The following is a 16,234-nucleotide window of genomic DNA, read 5'->3' as shown; positions in this document are numbered from 1 at the left end:
AAAACTAAAATAGTATATCAATTTTGTCTGAACAGAAAACATTGTTAATTTTTTAAAAAACATTTTCTTAAAAACAGCTTATGAACTGCTACACCAAAGCACAGTGCTTCCAAAGGTGACCACAGCCTAGAGAAACTCACTATTCTGAATTGCCGGGATATCTACCAAGGGCAATATTGGTATTCCAAGATGTAAACTGATTTCTTACACTTCCAGTGATAACAGTTTACAGCATGGCTTCTTCATAATGTGGTCTTAGGTTCTAAGTGATGGAGATATAATGAAGATGGAATGGATCATACAATAGCCCTCATGTTTTCCAAAAACCCACAGCACGGCAGGTACTGGGCTGGCACTACAGAGCCAAGAGACAGGAGAAGTATTTAGAGGAAGAGTCTCAGGCAGGAATCACCGAGTAGAGAAATAACAATAAAACAAATGCAAAGGTGTTTAAAGACCCATCACAGTTACTGTGCATAAGAACGCAGGGACAGGTGCAGCTGGAGGAAGAATAAAGATACAGTGGGAGACCCCGCAGGAGCTATGGAGGTTTAAAATGAACACATCCCTCAATGTGGGAATTCAACATTTAGGTATCTACACTAAAAAGATACACATACAAAGAGACAAATGTACAAGAAGATTCACTGCAGCACTGTTCATAAAAGCCAATAATTAAGATAACCAAATGTCCATCAATTGGAAAATAACTAAATAAATAATGGTATTTCCCAACCACAAAATATCATGCACTAGTTAAAACAAAAAGTAGATAAAGTAGATATGCAGAAAACTAATATGAAAACATTTCCTGATATGTGAATTCAAATGCCAAGGTACAGAATACACACAGTATGATTTGTTTTTTAAATATTTTTTTAGTTGTCAATGGACCTTTATTTTATTTATTGATGCATGGTGCCAAGAATTGAACTGAGCCTCATACATGCTTCGCAAGTGCTCTGCCACTGAGCCACACAACCCCAGCCCCACTATAATTCATGGAAAAAATTCTCACATTTACTAAGTATACAGAAAATAATCCGAGAGATATTCATGTACTGTTCACAGGTTACATCTAGGCGGGGGATGAAAAGGGAGTCATTGAGTGAAGGAGAACTTTCCTTTTTCCTTCTACTTATGCTCTGTTGGTATTCTTTACAATGACAACCTATTTATACATTACTTGTGTAATTAAACACACACACCCAAGTCTACCGCATGGTGAAGGTCAGCACAGAACCTGATAGGTGCTGGGCAGCAGAGCTCTGATCCAGTCACTACTACTGTCCAAGAGCGCAGTGGGCTTGGTCTGGTAACCAGCTTTTCCCTCCTCTGCTCCCTGGCAGGGCGGACCACGCTGGCCTCCTCGGGTTGCAGTGAAACCTTCAGTCTGACACCTGGGTGTTTTGTCTTTACACTGTCTGTGTGCCTTTCCGTGTTCTTTTCTGCCTAATATAATTAAAGTCATTCTTCAAGGCCCAGCTCATACACCGTCTTTTCTGTGAAGTCCTCAATAGCCTGGAACTGGAGTTTCCAGTCTCTTCCCCTATGCTCCCAGAGCTCTCTACTTTTATCTTTTTAAAAGACTGTGTGACCTTCTACCTTGCATTTGTAGTCAGTATCCCTGGTAACCTACGGTTCTGAGTGCAAAGACCCTACCACTCAACTCTTAATCGCCAGGGGCTTTGAGCATATAAGATTCATTAAAACTGTGTATCTGGGAAGGGAGAAAGACAGGGAGGGAAAGATAGTTAGCACACTGAAATCTCTATAAATATGAAAGAGCTTTTAGTGAAGACTCAAGACTGGCCAAAAGACATGGGATCTGTTGTTTTGGCCTTTAATGGTGACAATCACACCAGGGCATTTCATGGGCATCTAGCACGTGCAGGCACTGAGCTGAATGCTACAATCACTCTCACTTCCTCTTCACAGCGACTCCACGTGGAAGCTATTATTTCTTTACATTGACAAAACAGCTACAGCCAAGAAAGGGGAAGTGACTTATTTAAGATCATCTGGGAGTCGCATCCATATCTGTCTAACCCCAAAGCTTTTGACATTTTCTCAGCAGCAGAGCTCTCACTACTGGAAGCCATGAGAAGAATGATGCAGGAAAGAATTAACATAGCGGCCTGATCTTCAGAAGGGCCTGCTGCAAGGCTGCCCACGGCTGGCAGCTGGGAGCTTGGCTTTTGAAATGTTCCCTAAGTAATAAGGTTGTTTTGCCAGCCTGGGGCACTGAACAGCTGCTTTCCTTCTGGGAGTCTGGAATTCTGGTGTTGTTCCTGCCAGAGATGCTTACATAACCAATCTTAATTAAAAACTCTGAACTCTGGACTTGGAGTCTCAAACGAGCTTCCCAGGACAGCAACGCTGCACCATGTTGAGGCAATTCACTGCTGGAAAAAGGAGTGTGTCTGTCTGGCCCTCTCCTGTGGCGAGAAGCCTGCACATGAATTTCTCCAGACTCTGCCTGTAGAGTACCCTGTCGTGTATCCTGTAGCTGTATAAACCACAGTCCTAAGTAACACTGATTCTTAGTCCTCTGAGTCCTATGAGTGATTTCCCAAATATGGGGGTCATCCTGGGACTCCTGATACAGACCAAAAAACCAAGGCAAACAAACAAACAAACACAAAATTAGCAAACAGAACACTGCAGAGGAGGAAGGGCATCAGCCAAACAGCCTTACTTCTCTGGATTGTCTGGAAACTTGATCCGCAACTCTTGGTTTTTATAGGATCTCTTCTCAAATGTGAGGATCATCTTCTTCACTGAGCTTTCATCCAGCGGTTCCTCCTGGTACAAAGAGACGAACACAACAACTTCAGTGCACAAAAATTTCACATTTACTGTCACCACTGTCCTGTGGCTCTGATGATCCACCTCACTCTGCCACTGGCTCTCCTGGGTTTGATGGACAGAATACACTTTTTATCCCCCATGAGAATCATGGCTGAGAGGTCACATCAGATGTGTTCTCTGGGTGTCTCACATAATGCCCAGTCTCTATAATGCAGGGAATTCAGTTTAAAGCATGAAGAGACTCTTTCAACAAATATTTCTTGAACATACTGTATAGCATAGAGTAAGCAATAATACTAGATATTATTATTTAACATTTATCTTGTTCTTTGCCTTTGTTGTACAGGTAAGATTCAGAAGTTCAGTGGGCTAGGGCTGGGGCTCAGTGTTAGAGCACTTGCCTAGCATGTGAGAGGCACTGGATTCGATCTTCAGCACCACATAAAAATAAATAAAGGTCCATTGACAACTACAAAAAAAAAAATTAAAAAAAAAAAAAAAAGAAGTTATTCAGGGGCTGTAGCTCACTGATAGAGCTCTTGCCTCGCATATGTGAGGCACTGGGTTCGATCCATTGACAACTAAAGAAAAAAATTTAAAAAAAGAAGTTCAAAAGAACTTGTTCAAGATCAAGTTCCAGGGGCAGTGACAGTGGCTCCTAATCTTCTGCCCACACCAGGAATTGGCCCGCTACTATCCTCAGAACAAATCCATCCCATGGCCTACTGTTTTTATGTGTTTTATTGTTATTGCTGTCTTTGGTAATGGGGAGTAAACCCAGGGGCATTTTACCACTGAGCTACATCCCCAGTACTTTTTTATTTTCAAATTTTGAGACAGGATCTCACTAAATTGCTGAGGCTTCCCTCAAACTTGTGATCCTCCCGCCTCAGCCTCCTGGGCTGCTGGGATCACAGGGATGTGCCACCATGCCTGGCCAACTGCCTGTTTTTGCACAGCCCACAGCAAAGAATGGTTAACTACATAGAGCCTCTGTGTTACCTTTCTCCCATGTTACTGCGTCTGGTCTCCACTAGCTGCTAAGAACAAATTCTGGAATCCTGGCTGAGGCAGGAGGATTGGATCATGAGTTCAAAGCCAGCCTCAGCAAAAGCAAGGCTCTAAGCAACTCAGTGAGACCCTGTCTCTAAATAAAATACAAAATAGGTCTAGGGATGTGGTTCAGTGTTCGAGTGTCCCTGAGTTCAATCCCTGGTACCAAAAATAAAGAAAGAAAGAATGTAGTAATCTTGCCCAAAGTTAGCAACAACAAAAAAAAGCTAGTAGACCATATAGAATTGTCTTACTTCATACTCTATAATAATACCAACAAAGGTAAATAAAATGAATATTTGAAAATTGAAAACTCCCTGCCAAAAGCAATCTACACCAAAATTTCAGAGATGTTTTCTCTTCAGTTTACTTTCCAGTTTAAATTAATGAGCTGCAGTACACCTTGCCTCTCTAAGATGCACCCAACTCCCAGCTTCAAAGCTTTGTAGTCACTGACCATAATTCACACCTAAAAGCAATGAAAGAAACCTGCTGTTAGGAGAACTTGAAATAGATACTTCTGGAAAGCACTGAATTATCCCATAATTTTGTAAGTACCCTGAAAATATTAGCTCTTATTTTATTAGTAAGTTTCAATTTTCACATACTGGGTTTTCAGTGAAAGATACCTATACATTCGTTTTGGGCACAACACATTTCTCAGATTGTGTCAATGATGCCAGCATCCTGAGGTACTCTTTTGGACTCTCCCCTCTCCCTAGGATCAACAGTTACAAGAGAGATTCCCTGATAGGGTAGAAAGTAAAGTGACTCTCCTAGCTCAGCCAAGACTGGGAGCCTCCCTTCATTTCTTACTAGCCATGTGGCAATGTAACTTTGCTGAATTACTCCTCAAACCCTCCCTAACACCAAACGATTCTCCCTCATAAGTCTTTTCCGAATTCATCCACCTGCACCTACAATAAGATCCTGAACCCTTCACATTGCCTGCATAAGATGGTCAGGCAAGACCTGGCCCAGATAATCTCCCCAACCCCACACTGGAGCAGTACCAGTTGCTGGCCCTCGTCTCCTGGTTCACTGCAGCTTCTCCAGTACCCAGCTCACAGCAGTTACCCAGGCAAGGTCCACTGAAGCGGGGAAGGGAGGCAGGAAGGGCTAAATGAAAATGTTTCCTGCGTCTTTCAAGGTCACAGAGATGGCCTACAGAAATTATGTACAGAAAACTCTTTGGTAAACCACACTGATGTGAGCTGTTCCAAGGTCAGTGTACCCAACACACCATACCACTAGGGTTTAACTACAAAAATCAAAATTTCTGGAAAGTTTTCAAGCAAAGTTGAAACAAAGCAAACAATAGCCACTGCTTTTCTTTCCTTGTGCTAACCCCTTGCCCACCCTGTGGAAAACCGTGTCAGTTTCCAAGCAGCTCTCCTGGGATTCCCAAACACCAGCCCCTCCAGGGTCTGGCCTTCCCCCCTTTAATTTCTCTCCAACACTGGGGGAAACTGGATTATCAGTCTTAGTCATCGGCCACAGCAGTATCTCCAATAGCTCAATGTCAGAAACCGGAGGGAGATTTCAGAAAGATGAATGCTGGTGATGTAGCACAAAAAGGACAATAATATTTTACAAGTTCACGTGACTTTACAGGGGCAAGCATCACTTGTTTTTCATCAAATGGGACTTTGGTGGCAGTGAGAAAATAACTCCTGGACCTGTAGCCGTCCATGTGTCATTTTTACAAAGCGATCTCTTTTTCCCTGTCCCTTAACAGAAGGCCTGGTCCCACATTACATTTCTGTCTCCCGGGCTAGAAACCACTTACCCATGACAGCTACTGTCCTAATCCTCCAGGACCAGCCTTGCTCTACACGGGAATTATACCTGCCAATTAACCGCTGCTGCAGGGCGAACAGATTGGGCAGAGGCAGAGGGGAGGGGGATGTGTGTGCACGCACTGCGGGTGCGAGCCCTGGAGAGGCTGCTGCCCTCAGAGAGGAAGCAGAATTCACGCCGTCCCCCACCGCACATTGCCAAAGTGGCACCATCTTTTAAGGGCTGATTCCCAAATTAGCACTGGTACAGATCCTAATGAGGAGAGAGCTATTGTCACAACACAGCAAAGACCTTTTTGGAATACGAATCATTTTTTTTTCCCTCCGACTCACACTCCAGCCTCATTTTTAAAACCCAAACTTAGCATCGTGTCTTTGAGGGAAGCAGAAAACAGCTGGCTCTTAAGAATCTATTTCCATAATTCATAGTGAACAAAATGCCAGAGTGAAATAACACAGAAGTTAGTGCTCGGGATTTAAAAAGGCACAACGGCAAGGTCATTTTGTTTGTAATCACTGGTATTTTGCCTCCACTCTTCTCAGTTTCATTCACTTATTCATTCACTACCTATTCGTAAAGGCCTACCCAGAGCGAGGCACCATCCTGAGTGCGGGGTTCCGCTGTGACAGCACAGCGCGCCCCTGTCCCATGGGAGGCTGAGGACAGGCAACAATGAATAAAATAAACAGATAGGAATTTCAAGCCCTGACACTTGCTGTGAAGACAATACATTGAGGAAAGTGACAGAGGACGCGAGGATGGCTCGCAGGCTACCTCAGAGCAAGGCAGCTTCTTGGAGGAAACACCAGACCTGAGACCTGAGTGGGAGGAAACCGGCCACGAAGCACTCAGGGAAGAGCATCCCAGAAGGGACCTGGAGATAAAAGGCCCTGGGCCTACTCGATCCCCCACCTCGGCCCCGACCTTCGCTGGGACTAAAGGTCCACCTACGTCACCACACCAGGCCACACCAGGCCACAAGCTGCTTTCCCGGTCACATCCAAACAGCTAATCCCAGTATGCCCTTGAACGTCTCCATCTTTGTTGTTTTAATGATGCCACTTCCTTCCTCTACCCCAAAAGCCCTCTCCACTTGTCCAAGTGACAGAATCTGAGTCTGCTTTCAAAGACTCCTGGCTACATTCAGAGTCGCGAGTGCCTTCTGACCAGCATCTACCCTCTCCCTTTGGTAACTGTCCTTGTGCTCTCTACTGGGTGTCCTCGGAGCAGTGTAGGAAGCGTCCTAGGCCCCTCCAGCCACCCAATCGGCTTCCTCTCTGTTCCCACGGGGCCTCCTCGTAGCATGTAATCTGGGATGATTTTTAGAAACTCTCTCTGCGTTGTCCTTACACTTTGCAAATGGCTTCCCAAACTCCATTTCTCCCCTGACATTCACATCAGCACTGTAAAGGAGGAAGTGTCAACCCCATTTTCAGATGAAGGGCAAAGCTCGAGGACTATGTGGCCCTGCCACACACATGCCAGGCCCGCTCCCAGCTCAGGCCCTCCCGGACTACCTCCTCCTCCTCCTCCTCGCCCTCCCGGTCAATGATCTGGAGCAGCCTCTTCTTGTCGTCATCGGCTTCCTCCACCACAGCGGCTTCCTCCTCCCGATGGCGGCCACGCTCCCGAGGACCAGCTTGTTTCCGACGGGTTTTCAGCTCCTCCTCCTCATCATCCCGGGGACGTTTTGTGCCCCTGTTGGGCTGAGAAGGAGAGAAAAGAAATAGGATGTTAGAGCGGAAGAGATGGAGACAGGCATCCAGGGCAAACATCCTAAGAACTTCTCAGGACTCCTGATGGGAAGAGCCAGGAGCACTCTCCGGAGGGGAGGGAGGCTCCAGGCGGTCATTTTTCAGGTCCTTTGTGATTCTACAAATACACCAGGAACAGTGGCTTTCTCTTTTTTCTTTTCAACAGAACTCTTTATATGGAGTTTTAGCACTTCACACATTCCTGTATATTCAGAAATCTCAAAGAAAAAAGCCACCTCGAGTCGGGGACACTGGGTTAGATTCACTTACCAAGAAACAACCCACCCCTTAGAACAGGGTTAACTCATGCCTAAGGAAGATGATAAAGTCTTTTTAATAGTCACCCAGAAGTAGTTCAAACAAGATATTACATAGGTGACTTCCAAAGATCTATTATACTTCAAACTCTATTTTATACAAAGCAGAAGGCAGCCAGAGGCCAGGCAACCTAGGCGGACCCCCCAAACCAAGACCTACAAATGGGCAACAAAATACATGAAAAATGCTGATAGGCACTGATCAAGGAGATGCAGATGAAAACCCAAAGAGCTATCACCTGAATTGCTGATGAGAGTATAGAGAATAGGGAACCCTTTTATGGAAATGTCAATTACTACAGCCACTATGGAGTTTCCTCAGAAAACTAAAATAGAATCCCCATATGAGCCAGTGACCCTCCAGTCTAGAGATATATCCAAAGGAAGTGAAATCATTATGCCAAAGGGATATCTGTCCTCCCATGATCACTGCAGCATGACTCACAGTAGCTGATATACAGAAACAGCCCAGGTGTCCATCATCAAATGAAAGAAGAAACACACACAAACACAAGATGGAATACTATTCAGTCACAAAAAGAAGGGAATTCTGTTACTTGCAACAACACAGATAAACCTGGAGGGCAACATGCTAAGTGAAATAAGCCAGGCACAGAAAGACAAATATCCCATGATCTCACTCATATGTGCAATCATACGTTGAATTCAGGAGTAGAGAGCACAAGGACAGCTACCAAAAGGAGAGGGTAGATGTTGGTCAGCTAGGAGGAACTAGCTTTAGTAGTCTACTGCACAGAATGGTGACTACAATACAAAACAATGTACTGCCTAGCTCAAAACTGCAAGTAAATAAATAAATAAATCCAGGTGTTTTCTCCACCAAAAAAAGAAAAGGATATAAGGTGATGGATTTTGTTAATCAGTCTGATTTAATCATTCCACATTCTAAACATATCAGACTGAGTCAAGTGCAGTGGTGCCTCTTAATTCCCAGCTACTCAGATGATTGAGGCAGGAGAATCACAAGTTCAAGGGCTGAAAGGCAGCCTCAAAAACTTAACAAGACCTCATCTCAAAATAAAAAATTTAAAAAGCTGGGGATGTGGCTCAGTGCAAGGCAGTAAGGCTGAATCCCTAGTAACACACACACAGAGATCACATTCTACCCTGGAACGATCATGGTCAATTAAATAATTTCTAAATTAAAAAATTTAAAGAATTTGTAAAAGTCCCGGAGGCCAGGTGACATCAAGGTCACAAACCACTGGCATCCTGGAAGACAGAAGTGGTACTTCCTGACTCCTGCTCTGAGGCTCTTTCCAACGCTCGGATAGGACCTCATTTTACCTTTGCAACACAATCCATGATGGAGTTCTTACTGCTGCTTTCCACTGAATTAGAATAAAGCAGGGCACTATTGAAAGAGCTTCGGACTGAGGGAAAACATCCTACAGCAGACATCAAAAGACCCAATGTCACCACTCAGCTCCACTGGCTACTGGTGCGACTGGAGCATGCTTCTACCCAAGCCTTAGTTTCCATAACTGCAAATGGGGGTAATAACCCTTTTCCTTAAGGACTCATGAAGGCTCCTTTTAAAGTAAAACAAAACAAAAACTCTAAAATATAACAGTACCAAACAAATATGTAAAAATTATCATTATGAGCCTATCCAAGAGATTGTGTCTCCCCCAGCAAAACGCTGTGTTAGGTTCCTCTCTTTCTCTCTACCTGATACAACTGCCCTCACCAACAGTATGCTAGTGCAAGATGGTATGTTACCACCAAACAGAAGAAAATGCCATGTCCACTGCCAGCCTGGTAAGGTGTTTGGTAGTAACATAAATTTCTATCATGTACATCACGCATTTCGCCTTGTGACAACCATCCCTGAACTGCACTATGCCGGGGTGGAAAGTCATTCCCTCTAATATTCGAGTGTCCTGCTGGCTCTACGGACCAGGTGCTTTAGCAAGTTTGAGCATATGACACTGCTTAGAGACAATTTCGTTTGTAGGGTACCACCTGCTATTTTTCATTTTCTTCCTAGCCTCCATGGGATAGATTATAATCTCATATGAACTCTATTTTCTTAAATCCAAAACTCTAATATCATCACTACTACTCTACCCTTAAAAAGAAAAAAAGAAACCAACATTTCAGAAACTACAGTCTACAAGAAAAAGGAGGTACCAGTTTCCATGTGAGGAGGGGAAGTAAAAGGTAGCTTCATCCAGAAGGGGGGCAGGCTTCAAACTAGAAAGCTGTAGCTCCCCAGCAGGTAAGGATTTCAGCCCCCTGGGAACACGAATTCTTTCAGGCTCATAAAACAAGCCCTGCTGTGATTCTGATTAGCAAGAGCCTGCTGCAGAGCCAAGGCAAGGCAGGAGCTCCAGAGCCCTCCATGGAGAGGAGATTTCTGATGGTTCATCTCCAAGGGCAGGGAGAAAAGGCAGTGCCCACAATTAAGAGGAGAAAGCGAAATACTGCCACAGCCATGAAATGCAAAGCAGAAAGAACACTGGCGATGTCTCCTTGAACCTCTTGGGCTCCCCGTTAAAACAAACACTGCAGAGGTCAGGGGAGGGGTTTCATTTTCACATCTAACAATTTTCACTGAAATAGCACTTTCTTCTGCAGAACTTTAATCTCCACCACATCTCTGGGGACCAGAAGTAGTTAACAGTTCTGCTTCATAAGCAAGGAGACAGGATGCTTAAGACCATCTCATAAATTCCTGCAAAGACAACTGGGTTCCTTCTTAAAACTTGAACCTGACCTCTGGAACATTTGCTCACCTCCCATGACTCTAGGACCCTGATGACAGAGATCCGAGGGACTTACACATAGCCATGAACATAAGTTGCACAAAACTGTGGTTAAGGTAAAACAATTATTTGTTAATTCATTAATTTCACAAATAAGTTATTAAAGAAGCATCATCAAGTCATCAGCTGGCGAGGAGCAGTCCCAAGCTTCCAGCTGGGCCATGTCTAAATGGGGTCAAAGGTACAGAACAGGCTAGTGAAGATTCTTAAGAACAGATCTCATAATATTTATGAATAACCTATGTGCAACATCCCTAAGAAAGCCACCTTTAGGTCCAATGGTGTCCCCAGCCCCTCCCTCTCATGAGGCTAGGGCAGGGCAGGGCAGGGCAGGGCAGGGCAGGGCCTTCTAGGGCACTCTGATGTGGCTCCAGGGCCAGCGCCGCTGCTGCCGCCTCCATCTCCCAGGGTCTAGGAACTGTGAAAGGTCCTCGCATACCTTATTTCAACATTCTTCTCTTCTAGGGCAAAATTTAGAGAACTTTGCTCTGTATTCCTTCAACTGTCTCTAAAACTAACAATCCAAATAGAAAAGTTTATACTCATTCCTGAGATTTCACCACTCTGGGTAATAAAGGATTCATTTCTTCAACAAATATCAAATGCCAACTACATCTAAGGCACTGCTCTGGGTTCTGGGCAGAGTGTGAAGAAGACGAACACCACTTGCTATCAGAGTTCTTCAGTCTAAGACAGAGGGGTCAACTGAAATAAAATGCAAGCCCTAGATGTAATTTGAAATTTTTTGGTAGCCACATTTTAAAAATATAAAAAGGGGGAAATTAATTTTAATAATGTATTTTATTTACTCCAATATAGCCAAATATTATCACTTCACTATGCAGTCAATATTAAAAAATTGCTAATTTGATAGTTTGCCCTTTTCACACTAGGTCTTTGGAAGCTGGTAGCATTTACAAGTAAGGACCAGCTCAATGCAGACTAGAGCCATTCTGTGCGCTCAACAGCCATTAGGGGCTAGTGACTTCAGTACTGAACAGCACAGGTCTGAAGAGTTTCCCGCTCCCTAATAAAACCAAACTATCATCATCCTTCCGGTAACAATGAGTGAAATAGGGATTCTTAGCACTATTATGAAGCTGACTCCACATCCTCTCCCAGAAAAACACTTCTTGATTATATTTACACAACATTCACCATGAGAACAACTGATTGCACAAAACAAACCAGAGCTGTGAGGGCGGAAGCAGCATGGGCTACACGACTTCACTCCAGGGAACCCAGGAAAGGGCTGCTGACCAGACAAGACATCACACAGCCTCCAGAGTCAGCTGCTGAGGCCCAGCTCTTCCTGCTGCATACAACCAATCCCAAGAGGCTTAAGCCATTCTTACCAGTCACCTCTGGAGGTTAATTTGTTTGGGTTCTGAAAGGTATTTGGAATCCTTCAAGATGAAGGAAAGACAAAAGCAACCGCTCTTAATAAAGTCATTCCTCTGCTGCTAGTGCCCACAGGACTAGATAAAAAACTCTTAACTTCTGATATACCAGAACATCAGCCTTCAAGGGACTCAACCTTCCAGGCTCCTGCCTCTCCCCAAACATGGCAAGTGGAATAAAAGCATTTGCCACCACCCAACCACACAGCTGGTAGTCCTTCTAGGATGCCAATGGGCCCCTGCTTATTCAAAGCCCACAGTGGGCTTCGAGACAATGTACATGATGCCTTAGCTTTTGAATGATCTTATTGCGTGTGTGCACCTCCATCCATCCCACTGGAAAGAGAAATCAAGACATCTCCATGAAAGCTTGGAAAGAGTTAAAAAAAAATTAATAAGCAATCTGCCTAGGATACTCCCTGCATACCCAGACAATATCCAACCTAAGCTTTAGGTTTCATTTTTCCCTTCTATTTTTTTTTTTTAATTAAAAAGCAGTGAGAAGCTGCAGCTATAATGAGGGGCTGTGGGAACATGCAGTTATATTGGGCTCAAAGTAATGTACCATAGGAAGAGGCTACATCACCAGAACGAAGCCTAAATTAAACTCCGCTATGAAACCAACTCCATTTCTTCTGAGCACGCAATCTATATTATCGCATTTATGGTCTGTCCTGACCTCAATTAGACTTAGGGGTGGGGGGAAGAAAGGGAACTTCTATAATAAGCAATAATGGTATCATTATGATAAATTATGAAAACACACAGTGCAATTATTAATGTGAAGAGCACATTTGTATCAGGATATAACAGTGTAAGTATATGACAGTGTGTGTCTAAATAGCTCAACATTCCAAGTTACCTGGTAAAGAGGGGATAATTTATAAAAAACGCTTTCACAACAACAGAAGAAAAAAAGATGTCTAATTCTATTAAGGAAATGGAAAATGTCCATGAATGAAGAGTTTGATATTCCTAAATTGAAGTCCTGTCCCCTCTACTTAACAGCCCTGAAAGGAGACCTTCCCTCTCCAGGTTTGAGTTTTCTCAGTCTGTGAACTGGGAAGATAACCCCTTTCCATACAGACACCTCCGTATACATCAACCTGTGCATGCAGAGAACAACGTTTCTAAACACAGACGGCTGTTCGGCCCACAACAGACAGGACATGAAGGGTGGCTCCCTCTCTCTCTGTCACACTTGATTCCAAATTAATGAGGCTTGAGGCTAGAAAGGGCTTTGACCATTAGAAGCTAGTTTTACACTGTGGATCCTTTTTAGTGTCAAAATGTTGACAGATACCACCACACTGCACCCACACACACACCCCGCCCCCGCTGCATTTTTTGTAGCCAATGACTGAGGACAGACAAGATGACAACAAACAACTTCTATTTGGTAATATCTATTTGGCTGTGTTTTCATTTGATTTGTGTTTCTAACATCCACATCAACGAGACGCTATGTATTCATTCTACAGAAAACGTTTGTGTACATGTAGATTCACAATCTCTTGCCATAATTCTTCTAAGACACTAGAATCAGTCCAGGCTAGAGGCAGCCTCAATCTAAATCAATCAACCACCTGAAATCAAATCCCTTCTAAAGCATCTCTGGTCAGGCACAGACAGGAACCCTCCAACACCTGCGATGACCAGACGCTCCCCTCCTCCCTAACCTGTGCCCTCCACCTTTGGATCCTTCAGAGAGTTCATTACATGGAGGAAAACCTTTCAAGTTAACTTTCTTTCCCTGGTCCCTAATTCCTCTCCTTAAAAAACAGGTCTAGTCTTGCTCTCCCATTAAAAACAAACAAACAAAAAAATAAAGTATTACTTCAAGATCACAATCCTATTTACTTCTTCCTTTCCCATTGCCTACTCTTTTCAGAATGCACTTTCAATGGGAAGCGGATGCAATTCACGGAAGAAAGGGAAGTAAACGCTTAATTAAATTCCTTCCTACCATTACATTGTGATTTCATCATTTTTAAACTTTCTAATACCTCTTGAGATAATCAGACATATGGAATGTCTCCCAAGCTTATGGACAGAATGGTCTGACCAATGTGAAATCATCTGTTGTTAACCTCTCCTGATTACCTTTTGTCGGAATAAAAGGGAGTTTTCAAACACTCATTTTTGCCAGATGGTAGTGAGTGGCCTGACCCAGAAGTTACAGATGAGCTGCAGTAATGAGTTTTCCCTTGCCTTCACTGGCTGCACATTCACTGGTGACATTTTACAACTAGGACTTCTGGCTCAATCAATATTTGCAGGCTTGAAACCTGCCAAAGTTAACATCAGGACTCCCTTGCAAATTTGCTTAAGGCACAACTGAAAAAGCTCATGATCTCTAATGCTGCAACTACCATCAGCCAAAATTCGTAATTAGAGATCAAAGTAATCAGAGACAGAAAATTCCACCCACCAAAGGGCTGTTGTGATGACTAAACAGAACACTTCACAAAGGGGTCGTGTGTAAACCATAGAATGCTACACCAATGAAAGGAATTATCATAATCATATTTTAGGGAACATCTGAGTGAACATTTCAACATTCATATATAATTATATATTATGCCTTTGCAAATTTATAAGGCTTAACCTTAAAAATAAACAAACAAAAATCAATGAATCATGGCAACCTACTACCTTTTTGCTGGAGGGAAAAAAAAGTACCAAGAACTTCTTAAAACCCCAAAATAAAGTCACAACAAAATATAAAACAAAACCTCCACTTATTCCCAATTTTATTTTTTAAAAAATTATAAATATTACGATCATAGTAATTACAGGCCAATGTAATTTTGGCAGGGGGCTGGGGATACTAGGGATTGAACTCAGGGGCACTCGACCACTGAGCCACATCCCCACCCCTTTTTTATGCCTTTTTAATGTTTTATTTAGAGACAGGGTCTCACTGAGTTGCTTAGCGCCTTGCTTTTGCTGAGGCTGGCTTTGAACTCGTGACCCTTCTGCCTCAGCGTATCAAGCCACTGGGATTACAGGCGTGCGCCACTGCACCCAGCTTAAATGTGATTTTTAATAATGTCCACAATGAAGGGAAATATCAATATATCAGAAATCAAAATTGCAATCTCACTTGCAATCTGTAATCTGATTGGCTGACAGGTAAGACTGCTGTGATTTAAATCACTAGTCATGAAAACTTTCATCAATCCCCCCCCCAACTCTTATTCCTTGTTAAAGCCTGAACATACATTCATCTCACCTCCAAAGGCTGCACAGATTTCTCCTTTAGAAGTACAAACTATATTTTTATGTCCATGATTTACTTTGACATCTTCTCTGATTAATTCTGCAGCTACCTTAGAAAGCTGAATGTTGATTTGGTTTCTTTATTTATCAAAACTACCATAGGCAGATACTTGTAAAACCATTGGAAGGTAAACCATCTCCATTTTAGCAGAATTATTATGAATATGTTTTGTCAGATACACCAGAACCATCATCATTCATTCATTCATTCATTCAGAAGTATTTACTGAGCTAATAGAGCCTCAACATCACTCTATTAGGTGCTGGAAGGAATATTAGACATCAATCCAACAACAATAACAACAGAATTAATCTAAAAGACGTAACATGGTTCAAAAGTAGCAGAGTAATAATTAGAAAAATCTGGGTTCTAGTGAATCACTTAAGAGTCACACCAACTTAGATAATCAGTGCTACATTATTAAAAAATAGCCAGCCTTTGCTGCTACCTCAGAGGACTGCCTTTAATAAGACAATAAGATTAAATAAGATAACAAAGCAGATGATCACAAAAGAAAAAATATTGAGTAGCCCATAAATACACAAAAAAAAGTGGCCCAACCTCACTAGAAATCATGTCATTGGATTGACAAAAATGAAAACATACACGATGATGCCTAATAACACTGAAAATGCATATATTCTACGACTATCCCAGCAGTTCTACTCCAAGGTATATATAATCAGAGAAATTCTCACGCACATGCACAGAGAGAGAGTTAAAGAATGTTCACTGGAGTATATTTGTAATAAGGGAGAAATCATCATCAATGGATCACACATAAGTAGTTGCTGCCCCCAACCAGCGTGGACAGCTGAACTTAAGATTGCTTGTGTGAATTTGCAGGGACACCAAATAAAACACAGATACAATTTACCTTTACACAAGCTTCAGGACAGCTTCCCTGCTCTCGACCTCAGGCTCCCCAAAAGGGAGAGCAAGAAAAAGTCATGAGAGGCTGGCGAGACAGAGAGCGTATTTGGAAGTGAGCTTTTTTTGGGGGACTCTTATTCTTAGAAAGTCCTAT

At 42.9% G+C, this 16,234-nt stretch overlaps 1 protein-coding gene across 1 annotated transcript in view; it reads right to left on the bottom strand.

The window, feature by feature from the left end:
- Positions 1-16,234, bottom strand: part of Ctnnbl1 (catenin beta like 1) — a 159,594-nt gene that overhangs the window by 122,123 nt on the left and 21,237 nt on the right. Inside the window, exons 2-3 of the mRNA XM_076849081.1 lie at positions 7,182-7,370; positions 2,699-2,805 (exon numbers count right to left, since the gene is read on the bottom strand). Of these exons, the coding sequence (XP_076705196.1) occupies positions 2,699-2,805; positions 7,182-7,370 (296 nt within the window). The remainder of the gene's footprint in view (positions 1-2,698; positions 2,806-7,181; positions 7,371-16,234) is intronic.

This window comes from Callospermophilus lateralis, chromosome 3 (genome assembly GCF_048772815.1).
Source record: "Callospermophilus lateralis isolate mCalLat2 chromosome 3, mCalLat2.hap1, whole genome shotgun sequence".
Taxonomy (NCBI): Eukaryota; Metazoa; Chordata; class Mammalia; order Rodentia; family Sciuridae; genus Callospermophilus; species Callospermophilus lateralis.
This window is presented reverse-complemented; position numbering and strand designations above follow the sequence as displayed.